At 37.0% G+C, this 23738-nt stretch overlaps 1 protein-coding gene across 1 annotated transcript in view; it reads right to left on the minus strand.

Annotated features, from left to right (window-relative positions):
- LRP1B (LDL receptor related protein 1B) overlaps positions 1–23738 on the minus strand; it is a 1901338-nt gene that overhangs the window by 59341 nt on the left and 1818259 nt on the right. The window contains exon 84 of the mRNA XM_043576625.1: positions 11438–11599. Within this exon, the coding sequence (XP_043432560.1) occupies positions 11438–11599 (162 nt within the window). The remainder of the gene's footprint in view (positions 1–11437; positions 11600–23738) is intronic.

Below are 23738 nucleotides of genomic sequence, written 5' to 3' on the forward strand. Positions count from 1 at the left end.
AAGCTTTCGCTTTTTGCAGATGACATGATATTATACATGGAAAATCCGATAGACTCCACCAAAAGTCTGCTAGAACTGATACATGAATTCAGCAAAGTCACAGGACACAAAATCAATGTACAAAAACCAGTTGCATTCTTATACACTAATAATGAAGCAACAGAAAGACAAATAAAGAAACTGGTCCCATTTATAATTGCCCCAAGAAGCATAAAATACCTAGGGATAAATCTAGCCAAAGATGTAAAAGATCTGTATGCTGAAAACTATAGAAAGCTTATGAAGAAAATTGAAGAAGACATAAAGAAATGGAAAAACATTCCATGCTCATGGAATGGAGGAATAAATATTGTTAAAATGTCAATACTACCCAAAGCTATCTACACATTCAAAGCAATCCCAATCAAATTGCACCAGCATTCTTCTTGAAGCTAGAACAAGCAATTGTAAAATTTGTATGGAACCATAAAAGGACCCAAATAGCCAAAGTAATTTTGAAGAAGAAGACCAAAGCAGGAGGCATCACAATCCCAGACATTAGCTGCTACTACAAAGCTGTCATCATCAAGACAGCATGGTATTGGCACAAAAACAGACACATAGACCAATGAATAGAATAGAAACCCCAGAACTAGACCCACAAAAGTATGGCCAACTCATCTTTGACAAAGCAGGAAAGCACATCCAATGGAAAAAAGACAGTCTCTTTAACAAATGGTGCTGGGAGAACTGGACGGCAACATGCAGAAGGATGAAACTAGACCACTTTCTTACACCATTCACAAAAACAAACTCAAAAGGATAAAGGACCTGAATGTGAGACAGGAAACCATCAAAACCCTAGAGGAGAAAGCAGGAAAAAACCTCTCTGACCTCAGCCGCAGCAATTTCTTACTTGACACATCCCCAAGGGCAAGGGAATTAAAAGCTAAAATGAACTATTGGGACCTCATGAAAATAAAAAAATTCTGCACTGCAAAGGAAACAATCAACAAAACTAAAAGGCAACCAACGGAATGGGAAAAGATATTTGCAAATGACATATCAGACAAAGGGCTAGTATCCAAAATCTATAAAGAGCTCACCAAACTCCACACCAGAAAAACAAATAATCCAGTGAAGAAATGGGCAGACAACATGAATAGCCACTTCTCTAAAGAAGACATCAGGATGGCCAACAGGCACATGAAAAGATGCTCAATGTCGCTCCTCATGAGGGAAATACAAATCAAAACCACACTCAGATATCACCTCACTTCCGTCAGAGTGGCTAAAATGAACAAATCAGGAGACTATAGATGCTGGAGAGGATGTGGAGAAATGGGAACCCTCTTGCACTATTGGTGGGAATGCAAACTGGTGCAGCCACTCTGGAAAATGGTGTGGAGATTCCTCAAAAAATTAAAAATAGACCTACCCTATGACTCAGCAATAGCAATGCTAGGAATTGACCTAAGGGATACAGGAGTGCTGATGCATAGGCGCACTTGTACCCCAATGTTTAAAGCAGCACTCTCAACAATAGTCAAATTATGGAAAGAGCCTCAATGTCCATCAACTGACGAATGGATAAAGAAATTGTGGTTTATATACACAATGGAATACTACATGGCAATGAGAAAGAATGAAATATGGCCCTTTGTAGCAACGTGGATGGAACTGGAGAGTGTTATGTTAAGTGAAATAAGTCATACAGAGAAAGACAGATACCATATGTTTTCACTCTTAGGTGGATCCTGAGAAACTTAACAGAAGTCTATGGGGGAGGGGAAGAAAAAAAAAAGAGGTTAGAGAGGAAGAGAGCCAAAGCATAAGAGACTCTTAAAAACTGAGAACAAACTGAGGATTGATGGGGGGTGGGAGGGAGGGTGGGTGATGGGTATTGAGGAGGGCACCTTTTGGGATGAGCACTGGGTGTTGTATGGAAACCAATTTGACAATAAATTTCATATTAAAAAATAAAAAAATAAAAGTAAATTAAAAAAATCTGTCAAGTAAAAAACAAAACCCCAAAAGCTATAAGATTTGGGGACTTTTATTTTATTTTTCACCTTGAGAACCAATGATGGCACACTAGTTTTTTGCCATTTTTATCAATAATTAAGATGAATACAAATTTTTTCTAGCCTAGTATTTACTACCAAAAGAGGTCTATTTTTGCATAAAACTGAGTAATCACAATATCAGCTTATAGTGATGAAACCTTTAATAGTAAAAACCATGATTATCATGTTAACTATAAATAGGAATCTTATTTTGTTTTCTTCTTTTAGAGTATTTAAAGATTCCTGGGGTGACTGGGTGGCTCAGTAGGTTATAAGTCTGACTCTTGATTTTGGCTCAGTCCATGATCTCATGGTTTGTGAGATCGAGTCCCACACTGGGTTCTGTGCTGACAGCACAGAAACTGCTTGGGATTCTCACTCCCCCTCTCTCTCTGTCCTTCCCCCACTCATTCTTCATCTCTCTCTCTCCTTCTCTCTCTCTCTCTGGCTCTCTGTCTCTCAAAATAAATACAAATTATTAAAGGATTTAAAGATTTCTGACTCATAGTATTTTTTTCAAAATATGTCAGTTGACATTCCAAATCTGTTATAAATAATGTGTTTTAAATTTACTCAAATCTACATTTAAATTCATTGTTTTAAATGTTTTGTTAGCAAATGCATTTAACTAGAAACAATTTGCTTGGTTTGAGGTAAGCCTCAAGTAATTGTTTTGTTCAATCTGTATCTCTATCTGTGCATGATTTGTGTAATATATTATTTTCAAGTACACAATTCTATTTGCAGATAATTATTTATGAATCCATTTAGTTTACCTAACATCAGGTACAGCAGAATCACAATCACGGACAGCTTCTGTTCATAAAAAGCCTGCCTACCTGCCTTCTTTCCCTCCCTCCAACTTTTCCTCCCCTCCCTTCCTCCCTACCTCCCATCTTTTCTTCCTTCTTGAGGGTTCCCAATTGGGCATGTTCAGTTTAATTCAATATAAATCCCTCTTTAGACACTTAGTAACCATTACGTGTGTGTGACATGTTATTTTCAACCTTTCAATAAGCAGCTTTGAGGCTGCGTTTCATTATCTTTCATATTATTTTGTAAGAATATTCTTCCTTAAGTTGGAAAAAGAAGGGTAAATACTTATCAGTAGCTCTAATATAGCATAAAAGTAGAAGATTAAACTATCTAAACTTGGCCTGATTACTGGGTGAAGAATACTGTTTTAAGAGTATTATGAGATTAGAGTTGTCTCAAAATCAAATGAACCTGGCATAGAAAAAGTTACTGCTATGTTGCCAGAAAAAGCAATTAAGCATTCTTAAATAAAAGATTTTTTTAAATAATAGTTACTGAAATTATTAAACATAATTAGTAATATCCCAAGTCTAAGTTACATGGCATAGAGATAAAAGTTTATCCATAGTTCACTTTACAAACATGTTATTGGAATTTGAAACAATTGCATAAAACAATAATGGTATGCTTCTTAAGAACATGAAGTAAAGTCCATTTATGATCTGTGATCCTTTTTGACTATGGAAGTTTAAGTGCAGCTGTGTCTGGCTTTTAATCTACAAGATATGCCACTGGTTTTTTTATTCACCAAAAATTATGGTGCAAGTATCTTCAAAGAGCCTTTATACTGATAAATCCCCAATGCCTCAAACAATAAATAATACCCATAAGTGTTCAATATAATCTGTTGAATAAATTAATTTTAATAATCAGAACATGTACTTTGACTCACATATGACATAATATCTGCTTGGAAAAAATTACCTCAGTTTCCAATAAATTATTTTTTATATTTGCACATCATCCCTAAATCTTTTCCCTCTTATTATTTTTATATTTCCAAATGATGGCATAACAGTAATAGTAAATATCTGTTTTGAATAATTCCAGTTTTATACTAGGTAAAATTATCTTCAGTAATATTTCTCTAATTCTGACAACTTCCTCTAAACCATGCAGAATAAGACAATAAAATTATTACATTACCCTACCCTAGCTTACTATTCTTCTATCATAGTCACATGAGAAAAGAAATGTATTTATTTTCCTTTACACTGATTAATTCAAACTTAATTCTATTTTTACACTATTTTTTTTTTCAAGCTGAAAACACAAGCACAAAGTTTCTCATGGAATTCATGTCTTAATCAGCTGCTCAGTAAAGGTGGCCTAGAACTTTTGTAAGTGGAATCTTGTCAGAGCACAGACAAAAAATGGGCCTGGCTGGCAGGAAATGAGCCCTTTCTACTTTGTTTACATTTATTCACATACCTAAGTCCAAGCACTGAATTAAACCCCAAGATTGATGAGGTATGCATAACATCACGGCCTGTTTCATATTCTAGGGGGGTAGAGAGTCAAGAACATGAATGATGATATAAACACAGGGTGAAAATGTCAAAGAGAAGTGCTGGGTGTCCTAGGGCAAAGGCAGGTTAAGAAGACAAAGTAGGAGGACTAGAGAGGTTAGAGACATTGAGGAGCCCATGTGTAAAGGGGCACATTTTACTTTTTCTATTTTTACTATTTTTAATGTTTATTTTTGAGAGACAGAGAGAGAGAAAGAGAGACAGACAGAGATAGAGACAGAGACAGAGTGTGAGTGGGGGAAGGGCAGAAAGAATCTGAAGCAGGTTCCAGGCTCTGAGCTGGAGGCACAGAGCTCGATGTGGGGTTCAAACCCATGGACTGGGAGATACGACCTGAGTTGAAGTCAGACACTTAACCTACTGAGCCACCCAGGTGTCCCATAAAGGGGCACATTTTAGAGACAACGAATGGGTTTCCAGTGTTGGAAGAAAGAATAGGGCAGTGAATGCATTGTAGTAATCCAGGCAAGAGGCCTGAATAAAGGCAGTGCTTGTCTTCTCACCAAGAGAAAAAGAATCAGGGGACCCTTAGCCCAAGCTCCAAATTACTTTGTCACTCTAGTTGTGAATCCTCTAAGAATCGTGAATACTTGCACACTTAAGAAATAGCTAGTTCTCATACTTAAGAAATAGCTAGTTTCTCATGATCCTTTCCTAGCGTTCTAGGCTTAGTTCTAATTGTCCTTCATACTAACAGCGACAACTGAAAACATTTTATTCTATTTTCCTGGTCGTTATTAAAATCCTTTGGTCTCTTCTGTTTGGACTTGCCATTGGTTTAATCAACTCCAGATTAAAATTCTTATTAACACCTTTTTTCATTGGAGTAGAAACTGGCAACCCGTGAGTGACATGAGCTTTGAATGTTCTCATAATGAGCCTAAAAAGATGCAGCAGAATGGTCAGGATATCAGGTGACAGGAAAATACAACAGAAGAAGCTACTTTTGGAGGCAGACCCACAAGGGTACAAATTATGGCTCCTATGTTCTTTAATGGAGCAGATTAGGGAGAATGGCTTAATCTCATTTTTGGCAATTGTAAAACTAGACTAATAATACTAACTTCACAGGGTTGTATGAGAATCTGGTAAAACATCAGATGTTCATATATTACATAAAATAATGTATAGCACCACATTTCTCTGTGACCTATACATTATACGTTTTCAATGATTTATTATTTCCCTTGGTGACCCTCCCCTAGGAAAATCAAATAGAAACAGAAAAGATAAATAGAAAAAGTCTTTCCCCTCTGGGCTTTTGTAAATTCTATTCCACTCACTGCTTCTCTTCATCTAGTTAGCTTCTTCTTTCTTCTGGCCTCAGCTTACATGTCACTTCCTTCTAGAAATCTTTCCTACAGGCTGAATTCTGTATTCTTTCCTGGATTCTGCTAGCCACTGTATTTCATTAACCTGACTTATAACATAAGTCATATCATTTTTGGAATCACACATTAGCTTCTAAACCCTTTGAGGGCAAGGAATATCTCTGACACAGCTCTTTTTGCAATGCCTAACAGTGACAGGCCCATGGTAAACACCAAACATATTCACTGACCAATTGACTAGTGAAACAAAATTGCTCTGCAAAGCAAATGGTAAAAATAATCCCATGATGTCATCACATGTGGTCGACAACATCTATGCTTTATAACTTTTATAAGGTACTTGATAGACTACAGTTCTAAAACCAGTTACAATAGATGAAATGGTTGGATTACTGTCTGAGTATTCCTAATTTTACAAACTTGAGCTAGTACTTAATGTCTGTATTTATTGGAACCAATGGGAATAAACCATAAACGTATATTGCTTTCTTTCTTTTTTTTTTAAAGTTTATTTATTTATTTTGAGAGGGAGAGAGTGAGTCCACCAGTGGGTGAGGGGCAGAGAAAGAGGGAAAGGGAGAGAAAAAATGAGAATCCTAAGCAGGCTCTACTCTGTCAGTGCAGAGCCCTACATGGGGCTCAACAAGAGTTAAGAATCAGATGCTTCACCAACTGAGCTACCCAGGGGCCCCCTACAGGTGTATTTCTAATAAACTGAACGGTAACTGAAATTATAATGGTTCTCCAAGCATATTACTGATTAAAAATATCAATGAGAGGACAAACAGATTGCTATTTGATTTTAACACCCAGCTCTTAGACACAGATTTGAGCTGGCCCTCATTGGCCCTTTTGTCTTAATATTATCACTATTTAATTACTAATAACCTCATATTTAACATCTAGATTTAAATGCAAAATGCCATGCTTATAATTTTTTTTGATTTATCCTAGAAATTCTTGCTCCAGATCTGCACAAAATGGAGCTGTATTTGTTCTTAAACAACTTACTTAAAGAATACTTAATTTTACTTTGCCATTATTTATCTCTGTCTCTCCTCCCTGAGTGCTGCTGTTAAAATTAATTTCCATTTAGACCTCAGGATTTTATATTGCCATTAGAATTGTGAAATGTTTTTACTCAGCACAACTAAGAACTGATGTTTTACCTCCCACTAATGGACCTTTAATTAGGCACTGTAATGAACCATTCTGTCATTCCTTCATTTCTGGAGAGAAGATTTTGTATATATGCAAGATACAATTTTGACAGAATACCAGGTCCACTGAACCTTGCCGACTCACATATAATAGATCCTCAATTTATTATGCTTTTGTCAGCTGCTGGATTTATCATTTTAATGGCACTGTCCACAGACTTATTTTGCTGCCAAAGAACAGCATCACCATACTGCAGGAATGTTTGTTGACATCTTGATCAACAACTCCTGGGGTCCGATTCTGACCACAATATTACTACTTTGGGACCTTGAGCAAGTTATTTAACCTCTGTCTAAGGATTAATTGGTTAATTTTAATAAGTGCTTTGCAGTAAAAGGTGGGAAGTGCTATGACTGCTAATAGTGATAATAAAATGATAATGCAGCCTTTTATAATGCATCAGGCTACCTCAGACTGTGATTCCATTAAGTTGCCAATTAAAATATATGCTAACGGAATTTATTCTTTTTAAGAAACCAAATTGCTATAATGATGGCCACATAGCAATTTTTTAAGTTAGATCAAAGAGAATAAAAAATGGCAATGCTTCTTAAAATTTTTTTTAATTAAAGAAAAAGATCGACATCCTATGATGATGGACCAATTGGGAACAGAGAAAAGCTGCACAGAAAAATACCAGATGGTTGTACCCTGATTAAATGTAGCTCTTGTACATTAAGTTGATTGTTCTTTTATTAACTCATCTCCAAACTGCTTTCATTTATTTATCTATGATTATTTATTTATTCGACAAATGCCATTGTTGGGTGTAATTTCAAAGAGGTCATCTTAGACAAATAGGAGGAATGCACATAATTAACAATAATATCAGATAAAAGTGAATAGAAACAGACAGAGGTAAAGAAGCAGTGACTTGAAAATTCAGAAGAGAAAGGGATTTGTTCAAACTGAAGGTAGATGTGAACAACTTCAAAAAGGAAATGTCCTTTAAACTGGACGGGGACAGAAAGATAGAATTTTGCATGGAGAGATGAAGGTGAGGAAGAATCCAAGGAAAGTCCATTCCAGAGGAAGAGAATACCAGGAGAAAGTCACAATGCCAGGGGAACTGACATGTGGAGAAGCATGATAAGTTCTCCTTTACTAGAGTAAAGGAGAGGCTGCAAAAATAATCTGGATAGTAATGAGGGTCTGCATTATGCAGAATAATAGTTGGCGATGTCCCTGGTTCACTTGGAAATCTTTCAGGGTTGTGAGAATATTGGAACTGAAAAGAAAAAGCTCATGAGTCAGTAAGTGGAAGTTGTGCTGAAATATTCTGCTAGGTTGAGAGGAACAAGAGGGAGGGGAGAGCGATGAAGACCTTAAACAATATGTGAGTGGGGATACCTGCATATGACTGGACTGTTTTTGCCAGATAAACTCTGCTGGCCTGTGAAACATCATTTGAGAGATAAATTAGGTAAGCAATGTGAAAAGAGCATTGGCTGAGGGTAGTGGCATCTATATATGTCAAGAGGCTAGTCTACAGGAGCAGAATATATATTTAGGGGCACCTGGATGGCTCAGTCAGTTAAACATCTGACTCTTGATTTTGGCTTAGGTCATGATCTCACGGTTCATGAGTTCCAGCCCATGCTGACAGTGAGGAGCCTGCTTGGGATTCTCTATCCCTCTCTCTTTGCTTCCCACCCCCCCAACCTCTCAAAATAAATAAATAAACTTAAAAAAAAGGAAGAAAAGAATATACTTAGAAAAGGAAACACCAATTTGAAACCAAATTTGTCTCTTTGCTACAGCAGAAGTGCCCCCGCACACTGTAACACCAGAGAGAACATATTTAATGTTGTCTTTGCTTCTCAATTCAGTCAGTGCATATTGCTTGATTCAATGCTGTCCCATGTACTTCCTACCATGACCAGAGACTTAGGCTACTCTCTGTGAGGTTTTGAACAGATGTCAAACTGTCTGGGGCCAGAACATTGAGTAACTTTAAGGGTTGGATTGCCTGTGGGAGATTCCTGGCTCTCCCATTTACTAACTGTACCATCTTCAGGAGGCTCTTTGTGCCTCCTCAGTAGCCTCCTCTGTAAAATGAGAATAAAGACAACACCTAGTTCATTAGTGGGATTAAATGGGTTATTAGAATTAATGTCAAAAAAGAAGTAACTACAAGAGTGCCTGGATTTAGAAAGATCTCAGTAAATGTGATTGATATAAAAAAACATTCTTTTTATTATGAATACAACATACAGCTGTGGCTACTCTTTTGAGAATAGGTAGAGAGGGTACAGAGAGAAAACATGGAGATCAGTTAGTAATAATCCAGATAAGAAATGCCAGTAGTTTTGATGAAGGCAGTGGGGATGGAGCTAGTGAGAAGCGTTCAAATTCTGGGTATGTCTTACAGGAAAAAAAAGTGAGAAAGAAACTGAGGTGTAAACAAAGAGAGCAATCAAGAATGAATCCAAAATAGATGATGGATTAAGATGATTAAGGAGTACACTTACGGTGATGAGCACTGGGTGATGGATGGGATTGTTGAATTACTATATTGTACACCTGAAACTAATATGACACGGTACATTAACTACACTGGAATTAAAATAAATATAAAAATCTTTAAAAAGTTAATATAGTGGGTTAGATTAAATAAAAAAAAATGAATCCAAGATTTTTGCACCTGAATCATGTTTCCTTTTATAGACATAGGGAAAACTGTGATAGAAGTAAGTTTGAGTAAGAAAATCAAGTTAATTTAGAGCCAGCTTAAAATGTCCAATAGATACTTAGGTATAAAAATCTGGAATTCAGGAGATAAGTTTAGCCAGAGATATACATTTGGAATCATTTGTATCTGGACGATATTAAAAATCATACAATTAGTTGAAATTCTCTAGGTAGTAGGTCTCAATTTTGGTCACATATGTGACACATGTGGAAAACTTTAAATAATATTGCAGCCTAACAGAATCAGAATCTTTGGAGGTGATGTTTGGGAAAGTGTATTTTTAAAACTGTTTATGAAAGTGTTCCTTTGAGTCACAGGCTCAAGGAATGAGTGTTTTTGAGAAAAAAGGAGGCATAAGTACAGTCATCAGCTGCTCCAATGTTTAAAGGTCAGAGAGATGAGGAGGAACCAGCCAAAGACGGTGAAAAGAAGCAGCCAGTGAAATGGGAGTGGAAATAAGAGAGTGGCAAATGTAAAGAAATGGCCATTTTTTAACTAGGGAGTGATTAACTGCTGAATGTGGGGTAAGATAAGAATTGATAATTGGCCATTGGATATGAGAACATGGATGACAGTAAAATAAATTAACTTGTCTGATGAAAGATATTTCAGCAAAATAGTAAAGATAAAAACCTGACAGAGGTGAGGTCAAAAGAAAAATAGGGAACGGTAGCATATAACAACTCGTTAGAATAATGCTTCTATTTTGGATAGTAATGAGGGTAAAAAAAAAATAAGCAGGGAAATAAAGTTGTGGGTAGAATGAGATGTGGGCACAAGGCAAGGTTGTTCAAGGAAGAGCTAGGGAGAGAGGAATATACTGATAAAAAGGGGACAGTTGTAAGAGATGTGTCTTTGAGTAGCTAAAAGGGATTTAATGTATGAGTGGATAGCATAGCATTAGACGTAGCGTGGGGTTCCTGCTCATAAGACAGAGTACATGGATATAAGATAAAGTAGTTTGAGGGATGTGATGGTGAGAGCTTGTGGTAGTTCTCTGTAGGTAGATTCTATTTTGATCAATGAAATAGAAAGCAAATTCCTGGAGTGCCTGGGTGGCTCTTTCAGTCTGACTCTTGATTTCAGCTCAGGTCATGATCTCACAGTCAGAGATCCAGTCCTACATCAGGCTGGGCATGGAGTCTGCTTAAGATTCTCTCTCCCTCTCTCTTTGCCCCTCCTCCACTTCACAGGCATAAGCACGTTCTCTTTCTCTCTGAAAAAATAAATATTTTTTTAAAAAAAGATATTAAGTTCCTGAACTGAGGATAAACTTGGGGAGCAGGTATTGGAAGTTTGAGGAGAAAGATGAAGATTTGACATAGACATCTAGGAGAGTTGATACATTAGCAAAATACTAGAAGCCATAATAAGTGCCCATTTGAAATTAGTGATAAAATCTCAGGTGAGACCAGTCTGTATGATTACATGTTCTTCTTCCAGCAGTGGGACACCAGTTCAGAACAGATGGAGAATTGGATTTAACCATGGTTACAATTTTCTAGGAAAGTGTAATAGAAGGGGAAGAAGGAAAAAGGAAATTGAGGGTATATACAAGGGGACGATTACAGTGATGGTTTATGGAACCTAAGGTAGGGAAGGAAGAAACAGAATCTTTAAAATGAGAAGGATGAGAAACAATGTAAATAATTGTTGAGAGTTGGGGTGATGGAGGGAGTGACCCTGAAAAATAGGGGGTTGTTGAAATTGAGAGGAGGGAGGGAAAATAGAGATAAGAAAGTTACTTAATGTAAACATGAAAGCATGCTATCAGACTGTGTTGTGGGAGTCACTCTCACTTACAGTACTGGCATCTGTCTCCGGTGTGCTCAGGCTGGCAGTGGCAGGAGGGCTGGTTGCCGGCAGTGACACTGCAGGCTCCTCCATTTTGACAGAAATCCTCACAGACAGTCTTCCCACAGTTTGGTCCAGTGAACCCCAGTGCACAGCTGCAGGTGGGTCTTCCTGTTGGAAAAGAAAACATAACAAAAAGGAAATTATTTGACTGAAATTGTTTTCATGGAATCCTCACTAGGTAAGAAACAGGAAGCCGGGATTCCGTTCAAGGTTAGTCCACTAATTCATCTGTGAATTTAGGCAATAACACCTCTGTGGGTGTCAATATTCCCATGTTTCAATAGAGCCCAGCATAGAAGATAAGTCAGGTTCACCTCAGGTAAAACAACCAGAGTGCATTTTATGATTAATTACACATTTATACAGGTGTAGTATGTTCTCAAGTACTTGTGTTATTCTTTATACTTTTCTCATCATGTCCATTTTGCTTTTTAAATTATTTTTGATATAGTTTGTATTAGCTATTAGAATATAAAATGGAAACAATCCTATTTCTCAGTATTCAATCATCATGTACTACCACTGGTAAGGCATGAGCTTAGATTTATAAATAAATATTTTTAAAAGTTTAAAGTGGGCATGCATTCTATAATATTTATGTAATTAGTAATTTTAGTTGATGTCAATATACATACTGTATTTAGTATATAAGCACTTATTAAGTCCTATTTTATTTCATTTTGATACTTTTATTCATGGGAAAGTACTGTTACTTGCAGTCTGGAAAGATGATTTAAAGCCTAATGTTAACAGCACACAGGAGCAAATCTAATGGACCATCTATGGATATTTTTATTTGCTCTGTAAGAACGAACTTCAGAAGAAAAGGTGAACGATCCTTTAAGGTGTTTGGAACATAACACAGTTAACTGTTATATCAGGAATGAGTCTCTCTAACTGCTTTCATCAAGGACGAAGTGGAAAATGGAGGACAGAAATAGCTCTGTAGGAGAGATTAAGGAAAACAAAATGAAATAACGGCTCTCATTTGTAATGGGCAAAGAATGAAGTTGAGAGGTTGTGCAAATGTAAAGAAATAACATGAAAGGGAATAAAAAAGAAATTCAGGTATAGATCTGAATTAACTAGGACTCAGAAATGTCAGTTGACTAGTATTAGAGACTATCCAACCATCTCCTCTCTCACCTTTGTAGACATGAGGCATAATTAGAATGGTGATAAAAATGTATGAGATAAGGCTTAAGACTTGAACTGTGAAAATGATATAAGTTTTCTCTATTGCCATAGATTCTACATTCTACGTTTTTTTTTGAAAAGCATTCGTAAGTGAATAAAATGTCTCTAAAATAAAATGCGCCCTCCTTTCCAAGAGAATAAATAAATCAAGCTTCCACAATTTATTTTGCTTTGAAAGTGCTCCATATACTTAAACATGCTTGAAGCTACTGCTTCTCAATGAAGAAAGTTATACACATTTTTATGGTGAGTAGCATTGCTTTAAAAGTTATTTATAAATGTGATTAGTTTGGTGGCAGATAAACGCTTATTAATAGGTTGAGAAACAAGGTAAATTGCATGTACATTGAAAGCTGAGTAACATCATATTTACCATTCCCAGAAAATGGCTTTAAAACTTTTGGGTAAATATTTTTCTTATAATGGTAGTGAATTTTCTAGTTGATACTTACATATAGACAAAATTTCTTCATGGGAACAATAATGGATAAAAAAATAGACACAACAAGAGAATGAATAGTGCTTGAAGATGAAGAGGACAGAGAATTGTTGGAACAGTTACTAAGGAAAATGAAAGCCCTGAACAAAAGAAGTAATTTCTCTTCATCAGTAAGAACCAGTGAATGCCTTACAGAGAAACAGAACATATAAACAGGAACACAAATTAACATGAACTAAAGGTGAAACAAACAGCACAGAAAATATAGGAGCAATCAAAACGCATAGAACAATCAGAAAAAAGGGTCCTATGATGGTAGGACTTAAACACTGTAGATTTATGTTTTTCTACATTATTTTTTAGGTTTTTTTTTTAAATTAAGAGTGAAGAACATTAATATAATAGGAGTTTAAAGGAAACAAATGCAACCCACTATGGCACTTGAAAACTTCTCTGTCCCAGTCACTGAGAGAATGACATCATGCTTTCATGTCAACTAGGGCAGTGGCCAGGTTCCCTAAACCCTCTTCCCTGGCATATGCCTCAAATCATTTAGATTCTGGCTGAATTATTTTGAAAAGGCTCTTCTTTTCCTTTAAAAAGAAGATTTCTTTTTGACAAGAGAAATCTTCATATTCAGGGGAAGACCAACAACTTGAAACTGTGTTGATAACAGCAGATCTTTTGATTGCTGATGGGAAACGAACTTTCTGTCACAGAATTTTATAATGGGCTCCATCTAATATACTCATGAATCTCTCTGTGTGCATCCTAACAAGTTGCATTGGATTCATTTATAGAGATTTTTTTAGGTAGCTCAACTTGATTTTGGCATTTGAAAAGGCAACAATGCCGTTACAATGACTAAGGTATAGATTTACAGCAGTGATGCATCCAGGGAGCTTGGGAGTTGACAGCCTACAAGGGTAGTGTAATCAAACAAAGCATCAATTAACCTGAGGAAGGAATGGGAGGTTCAGTTTGTTGGCTCTAATCTGTCTGGTTTCTATAGCATTCAGGGCTTAAAAGTGTGGGTTGTCAGACTGCCTGGATATACACTATCTGTGCCAATTACTGGTTGTGGACCATGGGCGTCACTTCTCATTTCCCCTATGCAAAAATGGGGATAATAATAGTACCTTTCTCATAGGGTTGCTGTGTAGAATCAGAGAAAATAAATGAGATTATACATGCAAAGAATTTCTAAAAGTTCTAGGCACATAGAAAGTACTCAGTGACACTTTAGTTCTAATTGTTTATTACTGTTGTTGTTGTTTCTACTGAATGAGATTCACCATATAGCAGTATGACTTTGGAACGGTGTCCTAAAAAAAAACACTGTAACATTCTAAGAAAATCTTTTGAAAACTGTCTTAAATTACACATTTTATCTCCATTATCTATTTAAGACAAAGTTAAATTTGAATTTGTATGGCAGCGATGGGATAAAGCAGAAATTCTCCATCAACCTCACTCTCAGACTCCAACATTTTTAAACTTTCTCTCTTTACTTTCTCAACATGCTTCGTTATTTCAGAAGAGAAGCCAGACCTTTCAATATGTATGTATTGCTCACATAAATGAATTCTGATTCCCTAGCAGAAAGAAAGGTTTAGGAATCGAGATGTTAATGTGTGGTGTTGTCTTTACTGTATATTTATGTCCTCTTGCAAAGCTTATCTCTGATCTCTTAATCACTGAATCCACTGATTTCTTTTTAATCATCCTCTCAAATGTTCTCCATAATTTTACACATTTTATTTTTGAAATTTATTTTTTTTTAATTTTTTATTACACATCTACTCTTAAAATTTCTATCTCTGCTTGGTTTCTAAAATACTGCTATTGTTGATTTCTCTTTTTCTGTAACTGTCCTTTTCAATTGCCTTTATGTTTTCTCATTCTGGGTCTTAAAATATGTTCTTCCAAACTTCTTTTTGGTGATACAATACAATTTCATGGCTTCAATATTTGTCTCTCTATCTGAATGCTTCAGGCTCATTTTTCTGACTCTAGGCTCATTGTCCTTTCTAAATGACAGACCTTCATTCTCAGTCTTTGTCGTATGTCTCGAGCATGTCTCTGGATGCTCAGTAGGACCCACAGGGGAGAAAATTCATCTCACAAACATTGTTCTGGTAGCATAGGTTCTGTAGATTTCTGTCGACTAGGTTCTCTCAGTGCTAGGTCTGCTCCATACTCAAGTTAAACATGACACGATATGTTAGCAAAGTGCCTTACTAGCTGTATACAATAAATGGAGCTTAGTTTATTTGCTCCATTAATTTATTATTAATTTATCTGCTATTCATAAATAAATGGGAACTGGTTGCATATATTCTCTAAAATGTTCCAGCAAATTTTCATGCAACAAGGTAAATAAATAATAAACTGTTCAAATTTAACTGGATAACCAATAGTAACTAATGTTAAATACAGTGAAAATATAACTAAAGGCATTAAATACCTATAATCAATAATAAATATTATTAAGGAATACTCATTGACACAACTAAAGATTGGATTGCTCACAAGAAAAATGGAAATGTCTTAGATTTTAACAAAGTTCTTTAAACTTCACTGGCCTTGCAAGACCCTTCCATACCAAAACTAGTCTTAGTAAAGATGATTGATTCAGAAATAGTTCATAAGAATAATTAACAGAAACTAAATAAATTTGGTACAAAGTTAAATTATTTGTTAGTTTGTTTTTTGGTATTAGGCAGACCTGGAAATCAAATCCTATTAGATATTTATTAATTGTGTGTTTTTGGAAAACTTAGCTTTCCTCACTAGATCTCATTTTGCATCTCATTCTGTAAACTGGTGATAGTAATGCCTACTATGTGCTGGTAAACCACATGGCACAATGTCTACCATACAGCAAGTATTCAATTAGTAGCGGTGGTATCATTATTACTACCATTAGTATTAATATTATTGTTAACATATATTAATTATTCATATATTATTATTCATATTATTATATTATTATTAATACTCTTAGTAGTAGTGGTGGTATTGGTATTAATATTACTATTATTGTTAAATAAATTATCAACAAAGGTTATTATTTAAATTCAACTGAGTACATATTCCTTTATTAAAAAACTACATATGGAATCCCCATACACATTATTTTCCATATGTATTCTTTTGAAAATAACATGCCCATTACCCAACCTATATATCAGTTCAAAATAATGTTTTAAAGTATTTAACAAAAACTGAATCTTTTCTATTATATAGGCAACCACATGGATATCACAATGATTTATCATTATTCCTTGTTAAACGAGCATTAACTTTATAGGATTTGGGTATAGTTTATCTCTGGATAAATGGGCCTATTTGACTATACGTTACTTTTAGTTATATAGTCATAGCCAGCCTCTTTCTCTGATATGGGCAGACAATATTGCTTATTGTCATTGATAATAGGTAATGTCTTTGAGCACTGACTCTGGAATAATCTAGTTTCTTGGATTGTAGTTTTCTTAACCACTCTAGCTCACATCTGAAAAATGCCACAATGTAGACATTACAGAGTGATAAGCATTAAATAAGGTAATACATCTAGGAAATTTGCCAGAGTTCTTGGCATTTATGAAGCATTCAAAATGTAGTAGTCACTAGAATAAAGTTAACATTATGTCTGCAAGTTTTCTAAAATATTACAATTACTGAATATATATTCCATATAGAAATCGCTATTTGATTGCTAATAATTTTAGAGTAAAATTTGCTGTGTAGCTTTGAGTCAAATAATATATGAATAAATATCAATAAAGATGCTCAAAAGCATATATTTGTATCTGAATATCATAAAGGTGATCTGTTGGGGGCACCTGGGTTGCTCAGTCGGTTAAGCTCCTGACTTCAGCTCAGGTCATGATCTCGCGGTTCATGAGTTCGAGTCCTGCATCGGGCTCTGGGCTGACCGCTCAGAGCCTGGAGCCTACTTTGGATTCTGTGTCTCCCTCTCTCTTTGCCCATTGCCCCGCTCACAGTCTGTCTCTCTCTGTTTCTCAAAAATGAATAAACATTAAAAAAAAAGGTGATCTGTTGGCATTTTTCAGTAACTTGATGTAATACTGGTGTCTGTCTTTAAAAGCTAGATTTATTTAATAAACAGTTTTTAAGCTGATTATAAAGATGCTACTCATCAGTGCAATTTAATCAATATTGTATTACTTTAAGCAGGCAAAATTACTTCTCTGCTCAATATTGGACAAATAAATCATTACCCTTTTTTTTTCATATACACATAATGCTTGAAAATGTGTGGTTGATTACCATGAAGAAATGCTAGCAAAAGTAATTACATGTGAGCTTCCTATGAGACAGTGACAGCGTTTATTATTTCTGAGAGGTAGATACCTGCTAGTGAGCATCATTAGTTCTCTTTCTAAGCAATTTGTTTGAATTCATACTCATTTGTCAGTGTGAACTTTGCCTCTTATACTGTTTGATTTGGTACTGGTTGAGTAAGTCTGGTGCTTGTAAATTTTTATCCCTGGTTGTAATGTTTTCTACCTACTGGTCTTCTATGCATACAGTCACTGTTTAGTTCAAATAGTCTGATAAACACATTGAGTCTAAGTAATAGCATTTAATTTACATTTAAACTGCAGAACGTATTTACAATGTTTACATTTAATATTCTATGAAAATACTCTCTAAAAGTTACACACTCTTGGGGTACCTGGGTGGCTCAATCAGTTAAGCATCTGACTCTTGATTTCAGCTTAGGTCATGATCTCACACTTGTGAGACTGAGCCCTGAGTCAGGCTCTGTGCTGAGTGTGGAGCCTGCTTGGGATCCTCTCTCCGCCTCTCTCCTTGCCTCTCCCCTACTCATTTTCTCTCTCTCTCTCTCTCTCCCTGTCTCTCAAAATAAATAAATAAACATTAAAAAAAATAAAAGTTACAGGCTCTTTACTCACAACATCTTTAGTATTTGAACAAAACCCACATTCTTGTTCTTTTATATAGGATAAAAATAGTAAGTTGAGAAATAAGTCACTACAGCATTATTTAGTTGGATACCAGATTGCTATCAGAAAGTTCTTCTCCTGACCTCTTACCCCCAAGACTACTCTGCTTTGTGAAATCTGTCTTCACTTCTGACTTAGATTCAATAAAAGTTTTGAATGCTTTAAAAAATTGCTACTCTTTTTGATAAAGAGACTTGACATTCTACTTTTCCACTTTATTTAATGTTTTCCTGCACTGAAAGTGAGTGCCCATTTATACATAATTTTAGTAAGTTGACTATAGCTGTCGAGTTGTCTTAAGCATCATAAAGATTACAGAGAACTATTCACCAAACCTGAAAAAGAAAAGGAAAAACTGTGGACTTTACCTAGCGCCCTCCCAGTACTACTTAATATATTCTGACATGTTTCAAATTATAGGTCACAATCTATTTATACTTCTGGAAAGTTCGTTTTCAGCCAGCTTTGTGAAAATGAAACTGAAATATTTTTGTCCTTTCTGTGAATAGAAGGAAGCCAACTCAAACCATCCGAGATTAGCTTAGAAAGTCATAAGACTGAATAGCTTAGTACTGCTCCCACCATGTGGTCCAAATGAACCAGTAACTGTGCTTCATAAAGTCAGCATCAGAATTAGAGAGAATCTTACTTTCAGTCTCTCACAGGTTTTTTGAGAAGGTGCAAGGACTGAGAAGAGCACCCGCCACTCATAAGCAGTCTAATTAATATATATTAATTACCGTGATCAGAAATAATAATTACTACTTTATTACTTTCTAACAGCAATGCATGTTACTTGGGGAGCATAGAAAATAGATACATACTTTTTTTTTTTTTTTTGCAAGATGGCGGCTTAGGAGGATGCTGGGCTCACCGCGCGTCCTGCTGATCACTTAGATTCCATCTACACCTGCCTAAATAACCCAGAAAACCACCAGAGGATTAGCAGAACGGAGTCGCCGGAGCCAAACGCAGACGAGAGGCCCATGGAAGAGGGTAGGAAGGGCGGCGAGGCGGTGCGCGCTCCACGGACTGGCGGGAGGGCGCCGGGGTGGAGGGGCGGCTCGCCGGCCAAGCAGAGCCCCCGAGTCTGGCTTGCAAAAGCGGAGGGGCCTGATGGACTGTGTTCCCACAACAAGCGTGACTTAGCTTCTGGGAGGTCATAAGTTAACAGCTCTGCTCGGAAAGCGGGAAGGCTGGAGGACAAAGGGAGGGAGAGCTGCTGAGCCCCCTGACAACAGAGCTCAGTTTGGTGGGGAACAAAGGCGCTCGCCAGCGCCATCTCACCCACCCATCCCCCAGCCAAAATCCCAAAGAGAACCCTTTCCTGCCAGGGAACTTGCTCCCTCCACGCAAACACCCAACTCTGCGCTTCTACGGAGCCACACTTCCGGCAGCGGATCTGACTCCCTCCCGCTGCCACAGGGCCCCTCTTGAAGTGGATCACCTAAGGAGAAGCAATCTAAGCCTGCCCCTCCTGCCCCCGTGCACCTTGCCTACCCACCCCAGCTAATACGCCAGATCCCCAGCATCACAAGCCTGGCAGGGTGCAAGTAGCCCAGACGAGCCACACCACCCCACAGTGAATCCCGCCCCTAGGAGAGGGGAAGAGAAGGCACACACCAGTCTGACTGTGGCCCCAGCTGTGGGCTGGGGGCAGACATCAGGTCTGACTGCGGCCTCGCCCACCAACTCCAGTTATACACCACAGCAAAGGGGAAGTGCCCTGCAGGTCCTCACCACGCCAGGGACTATCCAAAATGACCAAATGGAAGAATTCCCCTCAGAAGAATCTCCAGGAAATAACAACAGCTAATGAGCTGATCAAAAAGGATTTAAATAATATAACAGAAAGTGAATTTAGAATAATAGTCATAAAACTAATCGCTGGGCTTGAAAACAGTATACAGGACAGCAGAGAATCTCTTGCTACAGAGATCAAGGGCCTAAGGAACAGTCACGAGGAGCTGAAAAACGCTTTAAATGAAATGCAAAACAAAATGGAAACAACGGCTTGGATTGAAGAGGCAGAGGAGAGAACAGGTGAACTAGAAGATAAAGTTATGGAAAAAGAGGAAGCTGAGAAAAAGAGAGATAAAAAAATCCAGGAGTATGAGGGGAAAATTAGAGAACTAAGTGATACACTAAAAAGAAATAATATACGCATAATTGGTATCCCAGAGGAGGAAGAGAGAGGGAAAGGTGCTGAAGGGGTACTTGAAGAAATCATAGCTGAGAACTTCCCTGAACTGGGGAAGGAAAAAGGCATTGAAATCCAAGAGGCACAGAGAACTCCCTTCAGACATAACTTGAATCGATCTTCTGCACGACATATCATAGTGAAACTGGCAAAATACAAGGATAAAGAGAAAATTCTGAAAGCAGCAAGGGGTAAAGGTGCCCTCACATATAAAGGGAGACCTATAAGACTTATGACTGATCTCTCTTTTGAAACTTGGCAGGCCAGAAAGAATTGGCACGAGATTTTCAGGGTGCTAGAGAGAAAATATATGCAGCCGAGAATCCTTTATCCAGCAAGTCTGTCATTTAGAATAGAAGGAGAGATAAAGATCTTCCCAAACAAACAAAAACTGAAGGAATATGTCACCACTAAACCAGCCCTACAAGAGATCCTAAGGGGGACCCTGTGAGACAAAGTCCCAGAGACATCACTACAAGCATAAAACATACAGACATCACAATGACGCTAAACCCGTATCTTTCTATAATAACACTGAATGTAAATGGATTAAATGCGCCAACCAAAAGACATAGGGTATCAGAATGGATAAAAAAAAACAAGACCCATCTATTTGCTGTCTACAAGAGACTCATTTTAGACCTGAGGACACCTTCAGATTGAGACTGAGGGGATGGAGAACTATTTATCATGCGACTGGAAGCCAAAAGAAAGCTGGAGTAGCCATACTTACATCAGACAAACTAGACTTTAAATTAAAGGCTGTAACAAGAGATGAAGAAGGACATTATATAATAGTTACAGGGTCTATCCATCAGGAAGAGCTAACAATTATAAATGTCTATGCACCGAATACCGGAGCCCCCAAATATATAAAACAATTACTCATAAACATAAGCAACCTTATTGATAAGAATGTGGTAATTGCAGGGGACTTTAACACCCCAATTACAGAAATGGATAGATCATCTAGACACACGGTCAGTAAAGAAACAAGGGCCCTGAATGAGACATTGGATCAGATGGACTTGACAGATATATTTAGAACTCTGCATCCCAAAGCAACAGAATATACTTTCTTCTCGAGTGCACATGGAACATTCTCCAAGATAGATCATATACTGGGTCACAAAACAGCCCTTCATAAGTTTACAAGAATTGAAATTATACCATGCTTACTTTCAGACCACAATGCTATGAAGCTTGAAATCAACCACAGAAAAAAGTCTGGAAAACCTCCCAAAGCATGGAGGTTAAAGAACACCCTACTAACGAATGAGTGGGTCAACCAGGCAATTAGAGAAGAAATTAAAAAATATATGGAAACAAACGAAAATGAAAATACAACAATCCAAACGTTTTGGGACGCAGCAAAGACAGTCCTGAGAGGAAAATACATTGCAATCCAGGCCTATCTCAAGAAACAAGAAAAATCCCAAATACAAAATCTAACAGCACACCTAAAGGAACTAGAAGCAGAACAGCAAAGGCAGCCTAAACCCAGCAGAAGAAGAGAAATCATAAAGATCAGAGCAGAAATAAACAATATAGAATGTAAAAAAACTGTAGAGCAGATCAACGAAACCAAGAGTTGGTTTTTTGAAAAAATAAACAAAATTGACAAACCTCTAGCCAGGCTTCTCAAAAAGAAAAGGGAGATGACCCAAATAGATAAAATCATGAATGAAAATGGAATTATTACAACCAATCCCTCAGAGATACAAACAATTATCAGGGAATACTATGAAAACTTATATGCCAACAAATTGGACAACCTGGAAGAAATGGACAAATTCCTGAACACCCACACTCTTCCAAAACTCAATCAGGAGGAAATAGAAAGCTTGAACAGACCCATAACCAGCGAAGAAATTGAATCGGTTATCAAAAATCTCCCAACAAATAAGAGTCCAGGACCAGATGGCTTCCCAGGGGAGTTCTACCAGACGTTTCAAGCAGAGATAATACCTATCCTTCTCAAGCTATTCCAAGAAATAGAAAGGGAAGGAAAACTTCCAGACTCATTCTATGAAGCCAGTATTACTTTGATTCCTAAACCAGACAGAGACCCAGTCAAAAAAGAGAACTACAGGCCAATATCCCTGATGAATATGGATGCAAAAATTCTCAATAAGATACTAGCAAATCGAATTCAACGGCATATAAAAAGAATTATTCACCATGATCAAGTGGGATTCATTCCTGGGATGCAGGGCTGGTTCAACATTCGCAAATCAATCAACGTGATACATCACAGTAACAAAAAAAAAGAGAAGAACCATATGATCCTGTCAATCGATGCAGAAAAGGCCTTCGACAAAATCCAGCACCCTTTCTTAATAAGAACCCTTGAGAAAGTCGGGATAGAAGGAACATACTTAAACATCATAAAAGCCATTTATGAAAAGCCCACAGCTAACATCATCCTCAATGGGGAAAAACTGAGAGCTTTTTCCCTGAGATCAGGAACACGACAAGGATGCCCACTCTCACCGCTGCTGTTTAACATAGTGCTGGAAGTTCTAGCATCAGCAATCAGACAACAAAAGGAAATCAAAGGCATCAAAATTGGCAAAGATGAAGTCAAGCTTTCGCTTTTTGCAGATGACATGATATTATACATGGAAAATCTGATGGACTCCACCAAAAGTCTGCTAGAACTGATACATGAATTCAGCAAAGTTGCAGGATACAAAATCAATGTACAGAAATCAGTTGCATTCTTATACACCAACAATGAAGCAACAGAAAGACAAATAAAGAAACTGATCCCATTCACAATTGCACCAAGAAGCATAAAATACCTAGGAATAAATCTAACCAAAGATGTAAAGGATCTGTATGCTGAAAAGTATAGTAAGCTTATGAAGGTAATTGAAGAAGATTTAAAGAAATGGAAAGACATTCCCTGCTCATGGATTGGAAAAATAAATATTGTCAAAATGTCAATACTACCCAAAGCTATCTACACATTCAATGCAATCCCAATCAAAATGGCACCAGCATTCTTCTCAAAACTAGAACAAGCAATCCTAAAATTCATATGGAACCACAAAAGGCCCCGAATAGCCAAAGGAATTTTGAAGAAGAAGACAAAAGCAGGAGGCATCACAATCCCAGACTTTAGCCTCTACTACAAAGCTGTCATCATCAAGACAGCATGATATTGGCACAAAAACAGACACATAGACCAATGGAATAGAATAGAAACCCCAGAACTAGACCCACAAACGTATGGCCAACTCATCTTTGACAAAGCAGGAAAGAACATCCAATGGAAAAAAGACAGTCTCTTTAACAAATGGTGCTGGGAGAACTGGACAGCAACATGCAGAAGGTTGAAACTAGACCACTTTCTCACACCATTCACAAAAATAAACTCAAAATGGATAAAGGACCTCAATGTGAGACAGG

The sequence above is a fragment of the Prionailurus bengalensis genome, chromosome C1 (assembly GCF_016509475.1).
Source record: "Prionailurus bengalensis isolate Pbe53 chromosome C1, Fcat_Pben_1.1_paternal_pri, whole genome shotgun sequence".
NCBI classification, from domain to species: Eukaryota; Metazoa; Chordata; class Mammalia; order Carnivora; family Felidae; genus Prionailurus; species Prionailurus bengalensis.